At 33.9% G+C, this 24688-nt stretch overlaps 1 protein-coding gene across 2 annotated transcripts in view; it reads right to left on the bottom strand.

Annotated features, from left to right (window-relative positions):
* The window catches only part of LOC138695002 (ankyrin repeat and BTB/POZ domain-containing protein 2), a 191004-nt gene that overhangs the window by 38461 nt on the left and 127855 nt on the right, over positions 1-24688 (bottom strand). For both annotated transcript variants that reach the window (XM_069819278.1, XM_069819279.1), the window contains exons 3-12: positions 21057-21150; positions 20151-20530; positions 17698-17881; positions 12308-12459; positions 11924-12011; positions 9900-10129; positions 8698-8956; positions 6313-6458; positions 3233-3420; positions 893-1116 (exon numbers count right to left, since the gene is read on the bottom strand). In XM_069819278.1, coding sequence (XP_069675379.1) covers positions 893-1116; positions 3233-3420; positions 6313-6458; positions 8698-8956; positions 9900-10129; positions 11924-12011; positions 12308-12459; positions 17698-17881; positions 20151-20530; positions 21057-21150 — 1945 coding nt within the window. The remainder of the gene's footprint in view (positions 1-892; positions 1117-3232; positions 3421-6312; positions 6459-8697; positions 8957-9899; positions 10130-11923; positions 12012-12307; positions 12460-17697; positions 17882-20150; positions 20531-21056; positions 21151-24688) is intronic.

Consider the following 24688-nt stretch of genomic DNA (forward strand, 5'->3'; position numbering starts at 1 on the left):
TAGTAAAAATTTGTACTAACACGCTGAAATTAAAGGACCTTAAGTAATGTCATTAATTTCAGGGGGTTATTCTTTGAGATATTTCAAACAAAAAAGTTTAACACAATTTTGCTCGTTTTTGCTTCCTTTTCAAGCTAAAAATTGTTTTATGTAAAACATTTGATAATGTGTTTTGGGAAAGCCTTTGAATAAATTTCCAATATGCTCAGTGAACTTTAGACAGCAGTGTATTATCGATGGCTGAGAACCAGACTATTCTAAGTCCAACTTTTTATAGAGAAGAAATCTGTGTTTCAATGTGTTCCAGTTCTTGCCTGCATATATGAATCAAACAAAATTGTAAATATTTCTCTCCATAAGGTTGCTATGAAGAAATTCCAAATTGTTTAATGAAGCTTTGAATGCCAGGAGCTTAAAATAGCTCTCCTGAAAGAAAAAATAGTAAAATGGACTTGGAACAGTCTGGTTCTGGACCATTGACATAATAATAAATGATTGAAAGAATTTAAATTTTGTCCTATAAATGTGCAGAAATTTGATCTGAACAAATGTAACTTTTCATTCCGAAATGGAATTTTAAAATGTTACATTTGTTTGGATCAAATTTCTGCATACTTGAAGGACAAAATTAAAATTCTTTCAATAAATTATTATCATAATACACTGCTCTCTTAAATTGACTGAGCAAAATGAGAATTAAATCACCCTATATATGTATTACTTCTTAGTGATTTAAATATTACTTTTACTATTAGCTTAGATATTTGAAACAAACATAACCTACAGTCACTTTGTCTATATTATAAACCATAAGTTGAATAATTTTAAGTTCTTGTCACTTCAGATGTTTTCCACAAATCTAGTTTGATACAGGCACATCATGATACTTCACCTGAGAGCAACGCATGAAGTAGAAGAGGGCTTGAACAGCTGGTGGTGTCCAGGTCAAGGGTCGCGTGTTGATGCGTGCCAGCAGTTCTGTCAACTCATGCACAGACCCAACACATGTAGTCAGCAGTGACTGCTCTATTGACTTGCCACTCGCTAGTGACGAGGTGTGTGTTGATTCAGTGTTCACACTAGACACACTCGCCCAGCGAGGCATTGCTAGTGCTCCTATAAAATAAGACAGATTTCAGAGAAAGCCTCTGAAGAAAGAGGCATATCTTTTACCATTCACTATCTTTTTTTTTTCCGGAAAATTTTAGAGGAGTGCTGAACAAATTGCAGAGCCATTTAGAAAATTATAGAAAAGTGAAAACTCCCGCTTCTTCCAGTGCAGTCTGTCACTCTACCAAAAGAGCTAACTTAGCTAATTATAAAGAAAAGTCATTTACAACTAGAAATTAACCGCAATTAAAAAATTTTCTTCCAGTAAAGTGACTTACTCAAATATTACTGCGAACTGAGGAATACAAAAAACATATATAGACAAAAACTACAAGAAAATTCATTTCTTCAATTTACCTTCCTTTCCAGAGCACAATACATAAAATTATCTCCTTGTGGTATGCTTGTAAAGACAATAAATAACAATTTCAAAATAAATGTTTGTACTGAAGTCATTTAAATAAAATAAAATTACGTAAGTGTATCACAATATCAACAGTTTAACCTATACTGAACCATGTTACTGTTTTACAGGTAACTTTAATTATTAATCACAAATATATTAAATAAATTTTGAAATACAGTAGAACCTCTTTTTAACGAATCTGAGGGATTACTTTTTTTTCCTTAAATAGAGGTTTTCCTTAAAAGGGAGTTTACATAAATTGGGAAGGAAAGGTTAAAATAACTAGTACTAACATGTGTGTTATATACCAAACATTATAATTATTTAATTAAGCTTGCAATTATTATTTACTATAAATTTCATTATAATATATTCTAACTCTTCAAATGGCGAGGCACAAATGTTTCTCATAAAGAAGTAGTTGGCAAACCATGCTTTTTTGTCATAAGTGATAGTGTTATTAATAGAGCTAGGATTTATATGTAGTATGAGTTAAGAATGACGCCGAGTATAGTTGAGATGGTGTGATGCCGGTTAAGAAGGTTTTAAGCCTGGTTGACAAGACTCGAAATGCAGGAAAAGTCACAAGGACTGGGCAATGCAGCTTTTAAACCACCGCTGTTTTCCAATTGGTGGTTAAGAGGATTAAAGACCCTTAGCACTAACGAATAGAAGTACTGAATGACAAGATTGGCAAGTATAAGGAGTGGGGGCTATGGGTTGCATGTTTGTAAACTATAACGACTAAAAATATTAGCTATTACTACATACGAATCCTAGCTCTAGTTATTAATTTGAGGTTTAGCCTCGACATCCCTTATTATTTTCATTTTATGGCCAATAGTCAATTTCTTCCATATAGTCGCCATTATAATGATGCATAAACAGCTTAAACTAACAAAAAAACTTGGAAGCAGGATCCACACAACTCGCGAGAACAAAGCAAGCAAAGCAATCATTCTGTAAAAGCAACTCAAAGCAAGACCATAAAGAATGATAAAGAATAATGCCGCTACATGGTGCCATATTACTGTCGATTGAAATGCACTATCGAATATGCTGGTACTATTGATTATTATTGAAAGTTGAGTCGGGGCTTCATTATCACAAAATCCACTTGAAAAGTATTCCTTAAAAAGTGGATTTTTCCTTAAACAGGTTTCCTTAAATTAATTACATTATTCTCATGGTAGTTTGGCTGGGACTTAACAGATTATTCCTTAAAAACGGGTTCGTTAAAACGGGGTTTTACTGTATATAAAATTTTCATGAACAGCAAGTACACACTACAGCATAATTCGCGGCTGCTCATGTAAAGGGGGTTAAGTTAAATTGTAAGGTATGTAAACTTCTCTCCTTTGGTACTGAACAAGACCCCTTTGTCACAAAATATGGAGCACTGTAGCTGCATCATGGATGGAAGAATTACTTACCCCTTCAACACAAGGGAAAAGTAATTGTGGATAGTTCAAATCTAAACTTATTCCAGTTTAGTCAATTCATACTTAACCCTCTTTACACGAGCACCTGCGAATTTATACTTCAACTGATATTTTATTAGGAATAACTGAACATTTAATTCAGCAAGAAATTCTCGTCGCATTTCCTCTTCATGAACAATGAACATTGTGGTATTTCTATGCATAATTTAGTCTATCAAGCAAGCTATGAATTTCATTACTATAGTATTAAAGCAAATAACAGGTATACTCTCACCTGACGCAATCCTACCAGCATTCAGATGTGCATACGGTTGAAGAAGACCCCACAAATCTCCATTATTGGCAATAGCATGTTCGAACATGGTAGCAGTGAGAATAGTGTCCGTTTCATTAGGGAGGCATTGCAGTATTATCTCCTCTAACAGGTTTTCCAGTCCAGCAGTTAAGTATACAGCCGCATATCTTGAAACATAAATAAGAAATAAACAATTAAAAATAAATAAATATTAAATAATAAAATTAAAAAAAAAATAAATAAAAAAGTACGAAAAGAAAAGAATAATTAAAAAACAAATAAATTAAATAATATAAAAAACGCATTTAATAATTAATTAGAATTAATAAAAATTAATAATAGGCTATAATAAATCGGTAAATAAAACAGTTTCTCTTTGTATATTACTTCCGTTTCATTGTTATATTTAAATCATAGTCACATACAAAAATACCAATATACAGTATAATTTAATAATAGTAATAATAATAATTATTATTATTTATTTATTTAATCTGGCAGAGCTAAGGCCAGTAGGCCTTCTCTTCCGCCCAGCCAGACTCTAATTCTAATTGAATACAATTGCTTACATAGTTATTACATTAATATCTAGACCATAAAACAACATGAAAGTAAATAATGAAAGTTGGATAAGTAATGTTAGTGTGACAATAATAAACACTGGTAAGAAATAGTTATAATAATAATAATAATAATAATAATAATAATAATAATGATGATGATGATGAGATAATTCAGATATTTATCTGTGATATATAAAAAATTAAACATTGAGAACCCTGAAACAGATATTATTGTTAACAAGAATTGTTACAAAAATATTTCGTGAGCCTATTCTTAAATTGGTTTGATGTCTGACAGTCCCTGACATTACTCGGTAGGGAATTCCAAAGCCGAGGAACAGCCACAGTGAAAGAAGATGAATATGAGGATATTCGGTGGGAGGGAATGGATAATATTGAGGAGTGTTGTGATCGTGTGTCTAGGTTAAGATGGGTGGATAAATTTTGAAAACGAGACGCAAGATAAGACAAGAGTGGAGAAATGCAATATGTGAAAGAGAAGGGAAAGACAGTGGATTTAAGGCAATATGGTTGCGACAACATTTAACTTAATAGTAAGAATGTCCATCATTTTCAAGATTTATGTGTATTAACATCTTTTAAAACCTCTGTTCGAGGTTCTGACTGACATGTACATCTATCATCAGACAGTACATCTCACTTGACGATATGTGTCAGAGGAAGAACAATTATTGTTTGTACACGTCAGAAATCTGATTAGTGTAACATGTAGCTAATCGGCGATGTATGCAATGGAGGGGGAAAAGAACTGGCCACCCTACCCCATTATCTCCTGGCTTAGGTGCCTCATGAGTGATGTCTTATTGGTGTCACTTATGAGATTCAGACCTGTCTTCAGACAGTTGACTACACAACAACAAACAACAAAATATTTAAATATTAAGTGCATAGCAATCTACTTTCAACAAAACTTATGTGTATGTATTCTACATAAATCACTCACAAAAATACTCCATGGTGACTACATTTCTTTTTTATAATTTTTGAAGTATTGATTGATAACAAATATATAGACAAAGGTTGACATAAATTGTACACATATAATTTATTTCCTTTACCACGACAATGGCAATGTAAATAAAGTGGTGTTCCTGTGTAGGAGATAGTCTTTATTCTTACGACACTACTTAAAAATTTGAAGAGAGAATGAACAAGTGTAAAACATGCTTCAAAATTTCGAAATTTTATATGGATACATTAAATAGAGACAGGCAGACAGTGGATAACATAATTATTATTGACTGTCGTATATCCCCTATTTCAGCCTTGACTATGTAGAACGGTCACACTTCATTCCTACACAGGTCAATGGTAGTATGTGTCCATTTCTTTTTCCACAGATTCATATCATTGCATTTCAATTGTTGAGGAAATCAGAAAAATAATCAACGAGATGCACAATATAATATTATAGTTTGTAAACTTTACATACGTAAATCATGTAAGAGAGGAAAGAGTATTTGAAAATTGATGTAGGGTAACTACAGAACATTAATAATGACGATGACGACGATGATGATGATGATGATGATGGCAGTGGTAATAATAATAATAATAATAATAATAATAATAATAATAATAATAATAATAATGTGACCATGTTACTTACTTACTTACAAATGGCTTTTAAGGAACCCGAAGGTTCATTGCCGCCCTCACATAAGCCCGCCAGCGGTCCCTATCCTGTGCAAGATTAATCCAGTCTCTATCATCATACCCCACCTCCCTCAAATCCATTTTAATATTATCCTCCCATCTACGTCTCGGCCTCCCTAAAGGTCTTTTTCCCTCCGGTCTCCCACCTAACACTCTATATGCATTTCTGGATTCGCCCATACGTGCTACATGCCCTGCCCATCTCAAACGTCTGGATTTAATGTTCCTAATTATGTCAGGTGAAGAATACAATACGTGCAGTTCTGTGTTGTGTAACTTTCTCCATTCTCCTGTAACTTCATCCAGCTTAGCCCCAAATATTTTCCTTAGCACCTTATTCTCAAACACCCTGAACCTATGTTCCTCTCTCAGAGTGAGAGTCCAAGTTTCACAACCATACAGAAGAACCGGTAATATAACTGTTTTATAAATTCTAACTTTCAGATTTTTGGACAGCAGACTGGATGATAAGAGCTTCTCAACCGAATAATAACACGCATTTCCCATATTTATTCTGCGTTTAATTTCCTCCCGAGTGTCATTTATATTTGTTACTGTTGCTCCAAGATATTTGAATTTTTCCACCTCTTCGAAGGATAAATCTCCAATTTTTATATTTCCATTTCGTACAATATTCTGGTCACGAGACATAATCATATACTTTGTCTTTTCGGGATTTACTTCCAAACCGATCGCTCTACTTGCTTCAAGTAAAATATCATATAATACTTCCCTCTTAACTGAGTCATAAGCCTTTTTGATGTGACCATGTTACTTAATAAAAAATAGAGAAAAATAGTACCGATAATGTGAACTCACTCATGTACAAATTTTCCAAGACGAACATCAGCCATCCAACGTTGAAATCGCCCAACAGAAAGCTGTAATCCAGCTCTACAAGACTTGCTTTGCTTTAATTGGAGATCACCTGACACTGCAAACATGGCCGCTGCTCTCAGACATGCCTGAATAAATATAAACTCTTATGTTACACTGTATACAAATAGAGAATATGTGCATTGTCTCTTTCTTGAATCTGTCCATGCAATAAAGTATGAAAAGTGAGGAGTAAGCAACGACAATACTGAACCAATTTTGGAATGAGATCAGGCATGAAAAACTTTATTTTAATTTCACAGATTCTAGATGGACATTTCTCCAGGTATGACATATTATTTGTCACAAATATCATAAACATGTTACGTTTATATTTATTACTTAAGTTTCTGTTTATTATACAAACTGTCATGGTGGCTCAGTGCTAGAATATTGGGCTTATAAGTCAGAGGGCCTGGGTTCAAATCCTGCTCTGTGTTGAATTTATAATTTGTGTTGGGCAATACAGGGGTTTTATTCTGAGTACTCCAGTTCCTCTGTGACATTCCAATAATTCTCAATGATCAACATTCAAAGTGTAATGTGAACCAACCACCTGTGGTACACTCTGGTTACTAAGTGGTCTATGCTTACTGGCACTAGTGACATCTATGAGCCAGCCCGTAGAGTCGGAGCAAATAACAAAGTTGTTTCATTTTGGTTGTTTTGGCATTGTTCATATTGTAACAAACTAAAACTGTACAAGCTATTCTTGTGTCTTTGTTTAAAATTTATTTCTCTTAAATCACTTCATGTCAGTAGATTTGACAATGTTTTCAAATAGCAACAATTAACAAAGGAGTGAGACAGGGTTGTCCTCTCTCACCACTGATTTTCAATATATACATATACATATATATATATATATATATATATATATATATATTGACAATGTCATAGAAGAATGGCAGATACATTTAGAGACACATTTTAAAATTAAGAATAGGTTTTTAGACACAATTTTATTTGCAGATGACCAAGTTCTAATCTGTAGCTCAGAGGATAATTTACAAAAAGCCATATACCAATTAAATACTATACCGGTAAGCAAAAAGTATGCATTAAACATCTCCAAAGCCAAAACAAAAGTTCTAGCATTTCAAGGGTCCACTACAATCAGGGCTAAAATAATTTTAGAAGGAAAAATGATAGAACAAGTAAACAATTTTAATTATTTAGGCAGAACAAGTAAACAATTTTAATTATTTAGGCTGCAGTGTATCATACGTTAAAAATGATTAATAAATTTAACTATATATGTGGAACAATAAAAAGAAACCTCAAACAATCTAGGAAAGAAACTAAATTAAAATTTTATAAAGTAATGGCAGTGCTCATGTTCCTATATGGCTCGGAATGTTGGACATTAAAAAAAAGTGAAGAGAGAAAAATAGAGGCCGCCGAAATGCAATTCCTAAGGAGTATAGCTGGCTACACTTTGTTAGACAAAAGGAGAAATGAAGACATAAGAAAGGAATTAGGCATCTTTAAACTAACAGAGAAGATACACCAATATAGAAGTAAGTGGAGGGAACATGTGGAAAGAATGGAAGAATACCGCATTCCAAAACTGCTATTAGATTACAGACCAACAGGCAAAAGAAACATTGGCAGACCAAAGAAAAGATGGACTCAAGAAATGTTTAATGCATGAGACCGGAACAAGCCTTTAGAGGCTTAAACCTTGACGATGATGATGATGATGATGATTCAAAATGTACTGTCAATGCACTTAATTAATTAAAAATTACAACTTCAGAAATTGACCAAATTGTACTCCAAATTGTCAAGGACCCATTGCAAATTTTACAGTATCATTTATTTTCCAATAGGTAAGTTATAAATATGAATTATATATTATGTAGTACCTAGGTATATTGTATTTTATTGAAATATTTTTCATAGGTTATTCCACAGTGTAAAAATTATGGAAATTTCACTATTTTGTATGTTTTATTATTATGTATTTTTAAAAATTGTCTGATATTTCTGGATTCCAGAGATCATTCTCTATTTGAGAACAGATAATTTATTATTTAATAAATATCTGTTGTATGAATACAATAGAGAATTTGTTAATGCCATAAGAAGATTTAAAACTGAGATGTGAGCCCTGTAATCTGTCTTCATATTGGGAGATATTAATGACTAAAGAATAAAATGGCAGTCATTTCTACATATTTAAATGTTACATCAATGCTTTATACCAAACGAATCCCATTTTTTTCCCAGTGAAACTATATTTCTACTTTTCACAGACCTATTTTAAGAAATTTCCTGCAAATTCAAAAGCTCCCAATCTTTGAATAACCCTATATAATGACTCACCTTAGTGCAGGAGTCAGCAAGTGCAGGACACAGGATGATCCTCAGGGCAGAGCACACTTCCTGTTTGCTGCACATCCCGAGTGGACGTGCAAGCCGCTGTGCCTCCCTTCCGACCCTGACCAGGGCCCTCTGAAGGAGATATGAGAGGCGTGGAATGGTCTCCATGGAAATTCGTTCCATATGCTCTTTGATACGTCCATTTTGTATCACTTTGAGCACATCATGATTCGACCAGGGTAAGTGCTGTAACTCCACCAACCTACAGAAAAGATTGTAACATTATATCTAAGATAGACATGGTGCTTATGTTACTGAAGATAAAGATTATAAAGTTACATATAAAAGTAGAAAAGGATGATACAGGGCCTTAATCTTGTTTTGAAAGAATAATACTACTAATACGGAGAAAATCCTGGTGCAGGAGAGAATTTTTCTCCATTCTACTCATCTTTCATCATATGATGACGCAGAATATCTGCACGGAAATATCATATCGTCACCTGAATGCAAGAACTAGGTAACTTGATTTTTCATATTTTGTGACATTGCCTATTTACTTATTTATTGTACTAAGGAAAATGTCTCTTTTCTTTTACCTATTTGTTATATTAGAAAATAGATGTCTCTGGTATCATTCGATCAGTTACCTAGAGCATTACATTTTGTGCGATTTTTGCTATGCTATAAAAGAGGTAACTAAAAAACGCAAATTTCGAGTTACCTAGTTCTTGCATTCACAAGACGATATGTACTTCGGTACATCATAATAACATATGATATGCGAAAAATAATCACTTAGTGATTTAAGACGGCGCTTATTCAGTCAGATCCCAGCCACTTAGTCACTCATAACGAGTGCACCTCTGCACATGTGTGGACATTGTGCCACTGTCATACATCTATGACGCAGTGCATGAGGGTAGGCCACTAGAGGGAACCCAAGAGGTGGAACTTAAACTGAGAGGATTCAATCCGACATCGGGATGGGAATCCAGTGTGGCTTAGTGGATAGAGCATCGGCTGAAAACCCGGGTTCAAATCCCGGTGCCAGAGAGAATTTTCCTCCATTCCACTCACAAAATTTTGAGTTTCAGGTAACAAAGTGACTGAGGCCCAGCTTCTCTTGCCTCAGCCAATCAGCCACTACTGTTCTTCTGTAATTCTTTTAGCTACACTACATACCAACTGTAGGTCTATCATACCTGTTATGTGAATCAACCCACACGAATTCATCCGCACTTGTGACGTTGGTGTTGATGGTCTCTAGTGACGAATGTCTCATGAGACGACGTACAGCTGGTTCACTGGACTCACTGCCACTGAGACTCGAGTAAGTGGAGGTGGAGTAGCCTGTGTTGGATGTGTGGGACCGCATTGTCAGCTGCTGTATGGCCAACTTGATGTCCTCCAAGCCTGAGCCAGATGGCACCAGCTACAACATAGCAAGTTTTTCTTACTGTATGTACATTTCTCCAGATTTAGAGGTTAGGGTTTTGTATTTATACTATAGTACTGGTCAACCATTTGATGTCTTTTTCAATATTTTCATATAATCTTGAAAGCAGTAATACACTTTAGTCATGCATTAAGCTCCAAGACTGGTTTCTTTCGTACCAACTATAAAACCAAAATGCTCTTAATATAAAATTCTTTCCACAATCCCAAGCTAGAGAAAAGCAACACGAAAGTAGATATTAAATGGAAGTACAGTGTTCTCCATTGCAAGAGTCCTCGTCCTTAGTTGCAAATGTTATTCATACTTTAACTTCGAAACACACGAAATTGCAAAAAACGCTTTTTGAAACACTTCAATTCTTGCAAAAAATTCTGGATACCGTTTCATTTGTAAGAAAGCAAAATTGTTACGTGGTAAAGCAGCAGAATTGGAAGATAAGATGACACAAGAAGAAATATGAAGTTTATTCCATGCATCTTTGACCGTCTTGTGATATGAAGAGGTTATTTTCAATGTGCAAAAATCTGCGAAAAATCTGTTTTTTGATCTCTAATACGTGTAGGAGTTTCACCATGGAAAACATGAAGCTTTAATGTGTGTAGAATATACAAATCTTATATTAAGTAATATTAGGGAAATTCAAATTAGTTGTTTAACTATGCTTTATTGCAATGTATGTTTTACACAACTTTCAACAAATTGTGCATGCAATGAGTTTTAATAAGTGTCAGTTTTTCAGTCCATTTAAAAGTAAAAATATTTACGAGCTGATAATTTTCGATACTTATGCTGCACACTATAGTGCATATCTTAACATTTTATTGAACATACTTGCATATTTTAAGCTTTATAAATATTAATCCGGGCTGTAACTAGACTAGACGGCATTTCAGAAGACGGTCAGCTGCTATTTGCATTGTAGCATTTCTGGTATGTGACATCACAAGCTTGTACAGTAGAACTAATCGGAATTGGTCTATAACAAGTACTTCCCGAGTTCGTTTGTTCACTTCCGAGTGTTTCAATACATTGAATATGTAGGCTAAAACTAACATTTACTGTGTGTGTGCAAGATAAATAAATGGAAGCAGAGACTGTAAAAAGGCAAGTATTGCACAGGCAGGTACGGAAAATAGTGTTTAAGATGTATAATTATTTTAAAAACGTTGTCGAACAGAACGCTGCCGGCCATCTTGATGCTGCTGCAACGTTGCCAATGCGCAAGAAACGACTGCAGAAGTGGGATTGAGAACAGTGCAAAAAATATTCTTAGTGAAGGAAAGACGGTTTGTTTGGTGTCATGCTTACAGTAATCAACGGCTAAAGTCATTATTGTCTTTTGATAATTTAAATTCTCTCCTGCGCTATTTGTATTGCACATGCTCGTGAAGTACGATGTGGCAATGTTGTACACTGCCTTGCTCTCTCTATCTGTCTCTCTCGACGCAAATGCTAGCAGACTACCGTCTTCTGAATTGCCGTCGACTCTAATTGGAATGATTACTACTAGTATCATAACATACAACTACACTATCACTGGAAGAAGAAAAATAAGTGTGCAATCATTATTGCTGTTCAATGTTATTCACATTTAACATACTGTACAACAATATAACAAATCCTGCAGTAGCATAATAAAATTTATATACATTGTGATAGCAAAATTATTGTATGATGATGTGATTTAATATTTATGAGAGAAAATGAGTGCAACTGTATAAATCTCATCATAAAGTTTATCTGAATATTTATTTATTTTACAAAACTCACTTTCGCTGGTGTTGCCCTGTGTCTACTTCTATTGTGTCCAGCTTTACGTGCAGCCCGTGACTGACTCTGCATCACACTGGCTGATAACCTGAACAGAAATGCAGTTTACAGTGACAGTTATAAAATTACACTTTATACCAAACTGACAAAAGTATATATGTTTTTTTTTCTCTATATTTCCACTTGCTTTCATTTAGTATACAGGCTGAGTAAAAAGTATGGAACAATGCTTGTAACTTTATTTCTAATTTTATGAAGAAACTATTTATACAAAAGCTGTAAGGTATCAAAGAATGAATATTTTGAAGATGTAAGATGCATAACATTTAATTTTTATTCATAAGATGCACAATTTTGGAAGCTCTAAAACTTTAAGATGCCTACCTTTCATCTTCTGGAACAGAATTCAGATGTGATCTGTAATGTTGGTGCCTCTCTGCGGGAGGAGAAGAACTTAAGTGGCCATCAGACATGCTGGCATGGCCTGAACTGCGAGTGCCATCATCTGAAGAACTGCCATTAGAGTCCTGTCTCCTCTGCAAACAAAGATAATCAACTGTTCTCAAGAGAAGACTATTTCTTTTATCAACTATTTCATTCTAGCTATTAATTTTGGATTCTTCTAATACAATCATTAACATTAATTTTATGAAGTTATTTACCAATACAGAACGCAATTTGAAGCACAGTTCAGCTACAGGATAGTAAAATAATATATGTATGTATTGTATGTAAATTTGTAAACTTTATTACTCTTCGAGATTTCGACCTTTTAAGGGGAGAGTATGGTGTTTTTTTTAACTTTTTTCCTATTTGGTGTAAAATATTAATTTTTTGTATGTAGAGAGCTCATAGCTGTGGCAACTCAACCAAATAAAAATATTTTGAAAAAAAAAAAAATTATTTGGGGGCCCAAATTTGAAAAAAATATATATACCCAATGCAGAATTGTACTAAAACCGATATATCTAAACCGTTTTTAAAGATAGATTCAAACAGTTTTTTGCAATGTATTTGCAAAAGCATGTTCTACAAACTGTCTGTAACAGAATTCTGATATTAGTCCCTACGTTTGTAAAATAAACAATTAAAATTTAATAACAATTTTCTGATTTCCTTCTTGCAAACAAACGGACGTATTTTTAAAATGAAATCAATGAACAAAATTCTGTTACAGAGAAAAAGTTTCCTAATAGTCTAAAGAATGTGTGTTCTAAATTTCATGCATGTATCTTTAATAGCTCAGAAATTATATCCATTTTTGTCTGGCAATGTAGCAAAAAAAAAAAAAAAAAAATGAAGTTACTGGAAACCGATAAAAGTGGGCGTGTGATTTAAAAATCCATAGCGCAGGAAGTTTGAAAATGACGTCTCAACATCCGATAAGGGCACAAATACCCACAAAATGTTATCCAATGCATTCCACACATATCAAAGGGTATTTTAAAGAAAAAAAATTTTTTTTGAAAATTGAATTTACCGGAAACAACAATAAAAGTGGGAGAGTGATTTAAAAATCCATAACGCAGGAAGTTTAAAAATGGCGACTCAACAATGTTATGCTATGTATTCCACACATATTACAGAGTATTTTAAAGAATTTTTTTTTTTTTTAATTTACTCATTTTTCACAAAAAAATACCTTCCTCCTCTTAAGGTGATAGAATTAGAAGACTTTTTTGGTACCTATTTCAACAGTGTGTCAAGATTTAATTTCTGCAACAATATAAAATTCCTTACAAAATCCATCTCCAGGGTAGTATCATACAAGACCTGTAAGGATCGCCTATCTATGGGGTAGGTTAGATGAGTAAGAAAACACTCACAAGACATACTGTAGTAGCAGGTAATCCATCAGGTTCTGAGAGCATTGTTCTGGGAAATTAAATATCAACACAATTTACAAGTAGCTACCAGTACAGGTTTCCTTAGAAGATAAACATTCTTAAGAAACTATAACTGGTAATTATAGCAAGTCTATTTAATCGAATTAATTAATATGAATTTTCAAGCTAACTAGTAGACTATAACTAGAGGAAGAAACAGCATATTACCACAGTCTAGTAGCTATATACAGTCACGAAGCTTAATATGTAGTAAATATGCATCCACAGATAGTTGCTAACCACTAGGATCGGTAATATCGCCTCATTACAGACAATGTGAAATAGTACCGGCACAGTCTATTGTTTCTAGTACCCTCACAACTCAAGCTTCGTGACTGTATATACTAGACTGTGATATTATGGTGAAATGGGAAAAAAAATATTTCATAAAAAATATCACATAACATAATTTTTAATACGCTTGTAGAAAAGGGTAACTATCAGCAAGAACAAAGGGAAGTACACAAACTATAATTTGTCCAGAATTATAAAGAAACAGTCGTGTTGTAGGACAACAATGTTATCACATTGTGCAGCAGTACATGACATGGCATCAGAATTCAGCAGCTTACACAGAATTGTATATTTGTATAAAAATTTAACTAATAATAATAATAATAATAATAATAATAATAATAATAATAATAATAATAATATACAACAATATAAATTAGTACGCAAGAACATCAATGTGCCATGTATAAGCGACATATTGGAAGAAAATAGTCAATTGTTATCATTTGGTAACAATAAACGGAAGTGATAACAGGTCGTTTCTGATTGGTTATTATATAAAGAGTAAAATACATTGTGTATAGGTGTATAATATGAGGTGTGTAACTCTAATTTTTTTTTTATTCTGGAACGAGTAAAAAACATATTCATGATTATTTGGTAAGTGACAAAAATATTCGAAAATTCAGTTCTTCATAACCAGAGCCAATGACAAAAGGAAATTCAGTTTTCTCTCCCGAAAATCAATACAATATTATGATGATTTTATTAGACATTAATACAATTGAATCGGTCATTGCAAAAAGGTCATGAGTCAACTTTTTTACGAAAATGAGTTATGCATTGAACATTGTGCTGTAGGGGTAGACCGACCAGTCTATGTAAGAAGATTATGAATATACTTTCAAATAGTCCTGAAATCGAAGCTTGAAATTTCCACTTCTTGCAGAAAGGTCATGAGTCTTTGACTCGTGACCTTTTTGCAATGACTGACTTTAAATCTGTAGCCTATATTCAAAATGTTCATTCGCGGAAATTAATAGTGTTTCCTGTATCCTTTTCATTTCAACTTGAATAGCCATATTTGAAGGTAAGATTTTGTTATGGAAAGATGTCAGAATCCGATTCTTGAAGTTTTACCAGCTGAAATACGCAGTTCCCATCTTGCAGTCTGTCAAGCGAGCTGCAATAGCAGAATTGATGGCTCACCGTAGGTCCAAAAAATTGTATGCCAATATTAATAAAATTTCTGAACTTAGTCTAAAAGGGAATTATGTTTGTGGATTGACCTTTCATTTTATGCCAAATATTCCTGTATAGAACATTTTTTATTTGAGACAGTTATGTGTTTGGCATACATAATCAAAAAACTAATCTCTCACATTTTTATGTATATCATGAAGAAGAAGCACACAAAGGTGAAAATGACGTATGTTCATTTCTGTTTCATTACATCCAGAAGCATATTCTACAGAATGTAACTGAGCTGCATCTATTGTCTGACAGGTGTGACGGTCAAAATAAAAACAACAAAATGATCTGCTTTTGTTTATCCATTGTAACAACAAAGTGATTCCAAATTATATAACGTTATTCTTTCCAATAAAAGGTCACAGCTTCCTACCAAACGACAGGGATTTTGGGACTGTAACCTAAAAAGCTATGATAGGGTATATCTACCTAAGGAATATTACGTTATGATTAAAAAGGTGTCATGTAAGTTCTCAGAAGAAACCATTGATGCTGTGCCTGTACTGGACTTTAAGTGATGTTGGTCTATTCATTACAAGAAGACTTTTCTCTCTGAATCAAGTACGGGAAAAATTCCTAAGGTACATAAAATGTATTTTTCTTCTTCTAAGTGGAGGGCGTTTGAATACAACTCAAGCTGCCCCGGTCAAATAAAAACTTAACAGTTCATCGATGGTGCCGGCAAAGAGAAATTCAATCTCCTTCACAGTTACAACAAGAATTCTGTACTTCCTACAGAGTTGGCTTATCCTCCAAAACAGATGCCTATCAATGAAAAAAAAAATGGGAACATTCTTAAGGTGAAGAAGTACATATATTCCAACTGAGTATACAGAGTTTTACGATCAACTTCAGGAAATGCCAAGACAAGGAGGAAAAGAAGTTGAAAATGATCAGGAGGACTAAAAACAAACAAACAAACAAAAAACTACTTTCTCAATCTATCTTCTATCCAAAGTGTGTAGATTTTCATTAGACTTCATTCTTGTTCTAAATAAAATACAGCTATACAGAGTGATTCACGAGGATTTACCGTCCTTTACGGAGCTTATTCCCGAAGACATTCAAAGCAAAAAATCTCATATAAACGTGGGTCCCATTCTCAATATTTACAGAGTTACGTTTCGTTATTGGAATGCATTCCTGTGAAGGCGTGATCTTGGTCAGCGTGCAGTCAGCAGCCAGCGCGAGCGCTACGGAAATCAAAGATAGCCGTATGCAGTTACGTAGCGCGACGAATGCCGTTTACAAGCGTGCGGCGACATTTTTAAAATGTGTTGCAAACTCTCCAAGACTATAAATTAGGATGAAAACTTGAACTACAAATAATTAAGTCGGTGGAAATGGTGTGATTTGTAATAACTGTTGTGATAAGTGCGTTAGAATAATGTAATTTTTTAGTTAAAAATAGAAAAAGATGTCTGTACGAAGCAACTAAGGACTTCACAGCACATTTTTAGCTTCATAAAACTTGCCAATTGCTACTTCTGAATGGTTCATTCTCTATTTGTATTATTCTTTTACCTTCAAACCAAAGAAAAAACTTATTTTACAAACAATTTTAAATTAGTGTGACTTTGAAAATATTGAAAATAGGAACTATGATTATATGACATTTTTTGTTCAAAATGTCTTCAGAAATAACCTCCGTAAAGGATGGTAAATCCCTCCGTAAAGGATGGTAAATCCTTGTGAATCACCCTGTATAATATGAAAATAGTACCCATAAGTGTTCTCATTCATTGTATATTGGTGCATTAAACAATTTATGTAATTAGAACATTATTTGCTAAAAATATATTTTATTAATTGGTAAAATGTGGACGTTCATTGCAAAAAGGTCATGAGTCATTGATTTTGAAAATGTGTTTTATGCCAAACAAAAAATTTTAAATGAAAAATATATAATGCAATATTTTCCTCAATAACGCTTTAATCATTGACAGCCATATGAGAATTAAAAATTAGGTAGTTTATGCTGTAGGTAGTTTTATCTTTCTCCTGTAAAATTTCAGTTTCTTGACTCATGACCTTTTTGAAATGACCGATTCAATTAACCAACGAATAAGAAATTAACAACATGTAAAGTATAGAAAGTAATGAATTTCTCTTTAGATGCAATCACCTCAAAGATCGTACTCTCACATTACCAAGCCAGGAGAGTTCACAAGATCTCAACTGATAACAATTGAAGGTACTGGAAATCACTAACCAATATTTTTTTTCTATTGTAGGCCTAGGTATTCTTAAGTCAATTTAATATTTATACGAAACTAGTCATTTTGTTTAGATTATGTTTTTAAATATTTAATACGGAGTCACACCATAATTTACATATGTTTCAGTTATTTTGGGTAGACTTTTCCTAATTTTCTAGAAATGGAGTTTAGTTTTAACCAGTACCTGAATCAGTCTCAGTTCCTCCACACTCAAATGGTGGTGTAGATGTCCACTACGACCACTACCCGTGCCTGTGCTGCCACCTCCATTACCAGACATACATCGCGTACTACTACTCCCTCCAAGCTGCCTTGCACCACTGCTCGAAACAGTTGCCATCTTACTGGTCACAGTTTGAGATGATGTTCTGTGTGAAGAAACACATACAATGTGATGCAAGTAACAAACAATGCAGTGCATCTACTGATGTTGTACTTAAGTGCATGAGGAAGAACAAAATATTCTCAGGTTGCGCTAGCTCTCTTTGACCACTATTATCAATGGTATATCCAAAATAAAATAAGTTCAGCGAGTTACAAGAAAGACTTCATGGAGAACATAAAATGAAATTTCAGTAACAGTACTGGTACTTAGATGTGTCATAAACAAAACTGAATTTAAGTTACAGGAACAGTAATCAACGCAAAGTTTTATTACACAAAATGAAATACTTGACTGCATGTTGTATCAAAATTCCCTTCTTACGTATAATGCAACAAAAAGTACAATGACATAATCGGTACATGGTACTCATTATCTACTAAAACATATTTGGTAATATAGTGAAGTCCATGCTCGTCTCCGAATCCACATGTCATGGGTTCAAACCTGCCTGAGGGTGAAAAACTCCAAACCTTTCTCCAGGAGGGAGATAAAAATAATGGTCCTGTGTCATACAAAGTTCTTACGATATTTGACCGATTACTGTCACAGACAAAATTCTGAACCCTTTGCATTACCCATTTTCACTTATCAAGTGATGGTGTCCTATCATAATCTGACAGTGGGAACAATATGAAAATTTCTTTTGTAGTCAACATCTTTGTCCATCACCATATCATTAGGGCAAAATGAATTCTATCTTACAGATATGCTACATCATACTAACAGAATAAAGTAAGAATGGAACAAATCCAAGTTCTGAAGCATAAGAAAACCACAAAGTTTTATTTATTGGAAACGATCAGAATAAAATAAAATGAAAGAAAATGATTATTTAAAATTATGACAACTGGTAATTAGGGTAGACCTATGATTTTTTGGTATTACCGAAATACATATTTTTAAAAAATCTTACAAAGGTAATATAGAAAATGAATGACATTATTCATTCATTCATTCATTCATTCATTCATTTCATTCATTCATTATATATTTGTATAGTTTTGGCAGATGAATTGTATATGCTTTAAATTGAATAGTAATCTATATAGCTCTACTGATAAATTGTTTGTGTTTGTAATTTGAAGTAGTTTGCATGATATGTATTATCAATTTCTGTATATCACAACTGGTTGAATTGTTTATGCCTTAAATTTAATTAACTTACTTGTTTTGTATTATACATATAGCTCAACTTATGAATGATCGTTTGCGTTTGTAAATTTAATAATCTGATTGACTATGTATTGTATACTTTTAGTAGAGCCATCGATGTAGCTCAGTCGGCAGACTCGCTGGGCTGCTGATCCGGAGCTGCGTTCGGGCTTGGGTTGGATCCCCCTTTGGACTTTGGTTTCTTCGGAGGTTTTCCCCCAGCCGTGAGACTGAAGCCGGATGGTCTATGGCGAGTCCTTGGCATCAACCCCTTTGATTTGATTACCTGGTTGGGTTTTTCCGAGGTTTCCCCCACCGAAAAGGCAAATGCCGGGTAATATTTTGGCGAATCCTCGGACCTCATCTCATCTCACTACATCTCGCCAAAATGTAAAAAAAAATGTAAAAAATTGTACAAAATTGTAAAAATTGTAGAAAATTACTAAATTGTGAAACTATAAAAATTTGTAAAAATTGTAATTGTAATATTGTAAAATGTTGACATGTTCCACATCTTAAAGCTTCATTGCTCATGTAAGATCTATGGAATAAAATAAATGAATGAAATGAATGAATGAATTATCTTCCATAGATCTTACATGAGTAAGGAAGCTTTAAGATGTGGAACAAGTCAAAATTTTGCAATATTACAATTACAATTTTTACAAATTTTTACAATATTTTACAATTTTTACAGTTTTACAATGTAGTAATTTTCTACAATGATGAGGTGAGGTCCGAGGATTCGCCAAAAGATTACCCGGCATTTGCCTTTTGGTTGGGGAAAACCTCGGAAAAGCCCAACCAGGTAATCAAATCAAAGGGGGAAATGAAGTAATTCCGAGGATTCGCCATAGACCATCCGGCTTCAGTCCCATGGCTGGGGAAAACCTCGGATGAAGCCATTCATTGAGACCAAACGAATGAACGAATTTTTAGATGTTTCCACCTTACCAAAAGTTTCTACAGGGAGAATGGTACATTTCATTGAATTCAGATGGCAAATACATGATGAGAAAAACATACTTAGGCTTCAGGCCAAAAGTACATTTGTTTGCACATGGCAGGTATATACTCTCTGCATACTGACAGAACCTCACCTGTGCTGCATTTTGAGGTTACGGCTCTGGCTATCCTCAGGAAGTATCATTGATCCTTTACTCAGTGTCTCCTGCACGGCACTGCTGCTGCACACGTCCACAGTGAGTCCAGTGCCTGGGTTCGTGTCCCGCTCGGGCACTAGCTGTTCCATGGTTGGGTCATTCCCTACTGTGCCGTCAGCCATCTTCATGGTTGGCGTAGTAAGGCTGTGAGGAGTGGGAGGATGCAATTTGGAAGGTGTGGGGCATCCCCGCAGCAACATAGGTGGCGCAGGACTCTTACTGGCACAAGAGTTGAATCCCTTGTCCTCAGTCCCAGTCTTGTTGGTTGGGGAACGTAAGGGTCCCAGTTGTGGTTGACATTGCAAGCTTGATGTTCTCTGTGACAGTAAGCGAAGCAGTACCTTATAAATTCCAATGCAAATTGAAAATTAAATATGGCTATGCTGTATAATATTTTCAACAGGTAATTAAATAATGCCTGTCAAAATAACTACAGTGAAACCTCGATAAGACGTGCCTGCTTATTATGCTATCCCGTGTAATATGCTTTTTTTTTTTTGTCCGGTCCCTGCACATTTCATATATAACGCCTTTATAAAATACCCGTTTATTGTGCTCAACTCCCGCATAATAATCTGTTTTTGTGGAATATTTTCAATGTAATTTTCAGCAATGTACTGTAACAGCAACGAAACATCTTGGTCACTGAACTCACTGGTGCCATTAACCTGAAAAGTATTGGTATTCGACCCTTTACCTGCACATTTAAACCTTCATACTTCTGGAATCTAGTGTAAAAATGTACAGTTGCAGTCACTGCTGACTGTGTATGTTACTTTAGAACTATAATTCTATATATTGAAAACAGAATCTACAGCTTGTTTTCTATTTCCAGTTACTCACTTGTGCCAAGTCAATAGGACCAGTTGCAGGGGGAGGCTGCTGGTATCCCCCATACCCAGCTGATGGTACCATTTCTCTGCTTCCACCACCAGGTCTGAAAATACAATATTACAGAATCTGTAATACCTTGGATGTTGTACAAATGTGAATACTAAAGCAATGGACAAAATTGTTTGTAAATATAACACCAAATGAAAATACTTTAACTGAATAAAAATTAATTAAAGAGTATTAAAACTGTTGCCGATAATAATGAAAATGTTGTATTGTAAACTAAACTATGCCACATACGTTACCATAATATTAGGAGCACCACATCCAGATTCATACAATAAAATTAGTGAATTTTCCATAGTTTTTATAATTACTTATGCTATTAGGAAAGTCCAGGATAACAGAGAGGGTTTGGAATTGAACGGGTTACATCAGCTTCTTCTCTATGCGGATGACGTGAATATGTTAGGAGAAAATCCACAAACGATTAGGAAAAACAGGGGAATTTTACTGCAAGTAAAGAGATAGGTTTGGAAGTAAATCCCGAAAAGACAAAGTATATGATTATGTCTCGTGACGAGAATATTGTGCGAAATGGAAATATAAAAATTGGAAATTTATCTTTTGAAGAGATCGAGAAGTTCAAATATCTGGGGGCAACAGTAACAAATATAATTGATACCCAGGAGGAATTTAAACACAGAATAAATATGGGAAATGCCTGTTATTATTCGGTCTACTGTCGAAAAATGTGACAGTTAGAATTTATAAAACAGTTATATTACCGGTTGTTCTGTATGGCTGTGAAACTTGGACTTTCACTTTGAGAGAGGAACAGAGATTAAGGGTGTTTGAGAATAAGGTGCTTAGGAAAATATTTGGGGCTAAGAGGGATGAAGTTGCAGGAGAATGGAGAAAGTTACACAACACAGAACTGCACGCATTGTATTCTTCACCTGACATAATTAGGAACATTAAATCCAGATGTTTGAGATAGGCAGGGCATGTAGCACGTATGGGCGAATCCAGAAATGCATATAGAGTGTTAGTTGGGAGGCCAGAGGGAAAAAGACCTTTAGGGAGGCCGAGACGTAGATGGGAAGATAATATTAAAATGGATTTGAGGGAGGTGGGATATGATGATAGAGAATGGATTAATCTTGCTCAGGATAGGGACCAATGGCGGGCTTATGTGAGGGCGGCAATGAACCTCCGGGTTCCTTAAAAGCCAGTAAGTAAGTATTATTATTATTATTATTATTATTATTATTATTATTATTATTATTATTATTATTATTATTATTATTATATTTATATGAATGATAAAAAGATTCATTTTTAGAACTATTTTATATTTAGTTTTAATGGATTCGGAACACCTCAAAATCTGTGCTTCAGTGGCTGACCATGATAATATCTTTGAAAAATATTGGAGTGCAAGAGGTCAAATGACTTTATTGTCGAATGCCTGGCATTAGAAAACAACAACAACATATTTAGTTTTTATTTTTATAAATTCATATTCATAAAACCCTTCTCCAAAATCTTTTTGAGTTTTACTTTTAAGGAACAATTACAATATATTTCAGTAAGTATATCCCAGATAAAGAATACCGGTAGCTGTTTATTAATGACAACTCGTATCAGTAAAACACTCTTAAGGTTGTTCATGCTCGACCATGCCGAAATGTAGTAATTATACACTTGGTAGCAGCCCTTTAATGGTCCTCATTAAAGTACACCTATTCATTAAAGTTCAGGTTTTCCACCAATCAGAAAGCACCATTGCACCAATATGAAAGGGCAAGTATCGATTATTCTCGGATATACAATCGAAAGACAACTAGCGAAACGTCACGGAGGCTGGAAATCCAATACTGTCGCAGAAGGTTATGTTCTGTTACTATAATAATTAGCGTTAATTGTAAATAATATTCAAATAAATTCAATTTGTCATCTCGTTTTTCAATGTCTAAATCAATTTCCAGGTTATATCAAGATTAATGTTCATTTTACTCTCTAGATTATATCAAGGTCAATGACATTTGTTCCTCGTAAAAAATCAATACTTTCGCGTCTGCGCACATCTCACAATTTACGAGATATTGCACAAGGTCACTTCCGCTCCCCAGTCAGATAAGAATAATATGAATACTTATGAATAATTTCAAGTTAGAAATATGGTCGAGCATAAAAAGTCGTATGAAACTTGCCTATAATGGTAATTAAGACGCTCGTATGAAAATTATGAAACGAGCTTGCGCTCGTTTCATAAACATACTCGCGTCTTAATTACTACCATTATAGGCTCGTTGCATAATGTACTATTTTTTAATATCTGTTGACATAAAGTTTACAGTCACTTGTTATTTACTACCCGTATCCACAGTAGTGTCAAGCAGTTCTACAGATAAAATCTTGAAGCCACAATCATGAACTCCTCATAAAAATCACAGAACTTATTATATTGAAACCATCCTTGGTAGTGCCTTAGGAATATTGATTTTTTTAATGGAATATCATAACCAATGTCAACATGACAAAACACTATCTTGTAATTTTGAATAATGCGGCATGTAGTGTCTTACAAAAACCATTCACATAACTATTAACAACTTATTTACGACCTCTACTGTCACCATAAATCTAACAGATAATTTAGTACCAGTAATAAATGAAATGCTATCAACATTTCTAGGAAACATGCTTTTATTCACAAGTACGATTTCATCATTAAATAGTCTGCATATTACTAATGAGACAATGTAACGTATATTCAGGCTGAATATTATCCCTTTTAGGGGAAGAGATTAAGTTACGACAAAGAAAATTATAATTTTAATACCGCATCGTTAAATAGAGAAAGTATTTTATAGCCATCTTGCGTAATAAATAAAATAATATAAACGCATTTCTTGCTAAACTATTAATGTATTTGTTTTTTATGTAAGAGTAAGGCTATAAGTTTGCCGAATTTAACTGGAATTATAGTTTATGAAGTTTAATGCAATTGAGAATTTGTTGTATAGCTGGCTTGTTGATAATCCTTTCTATAATATTAAGGAATATCTTGGCAGTAGAGTAAATATTTTTGTGCGAGATCGTGCGTATTTGCTTGTTTTCCGCACAGAACCAATACGCGGTAAGTGTGAAATACCACATTCAGTATTCCCAACGTAACACACATAACAATTTCCCTCTTCTTACCGCTTAAGCGCCACATTCATTTTACTGCTTTAGGCTTTTAACATATTATTTTTAGAGACGTTTAACATAGTAATAATTATAAATTGGAAACTTACCACTGCAATTTCACCTAAATTGCACTGTTAATTATTGTTTTTAAATATTTGCAAAAATTAAGTAAAGTCTACTATTCCACGAAACTTATTGCATTCCTGATACAAGTAACATTAAGGAAGCCGTGAAAAAATCAACAAGGTTCCAGATGCCGATGTTATTACTGCAATATGTTATATAAATAATATTGTTAAAATATTAAAATGAAAAATAAATCATTACATAACCTTACCGTTTGTTTTAAGTTCGCATTTATAGACTGGGGGGGGGGGGGAAAGACAGACGTATATCACGGCCTGCTGGAGTATAGTAAACACAGAAAACATTTTATAGCAACA

The sequence above is a fragment of the Periplaneta americana genome, chromosome 2 (assembly GCF_040183065.1).
Source record: "Periplaneta americana isolate PAMFEO1 chromosome 2, P.americana_PAMFEO1_priV1, whole genome shotgun sequence".
In the NCBI taxonomy this organism is placed as follows: Eukaryota; Metazoa; Arthropoda; class Insecta; order Blattodea; family Blattidae; genus Periplaneta; species Periplaneta americana.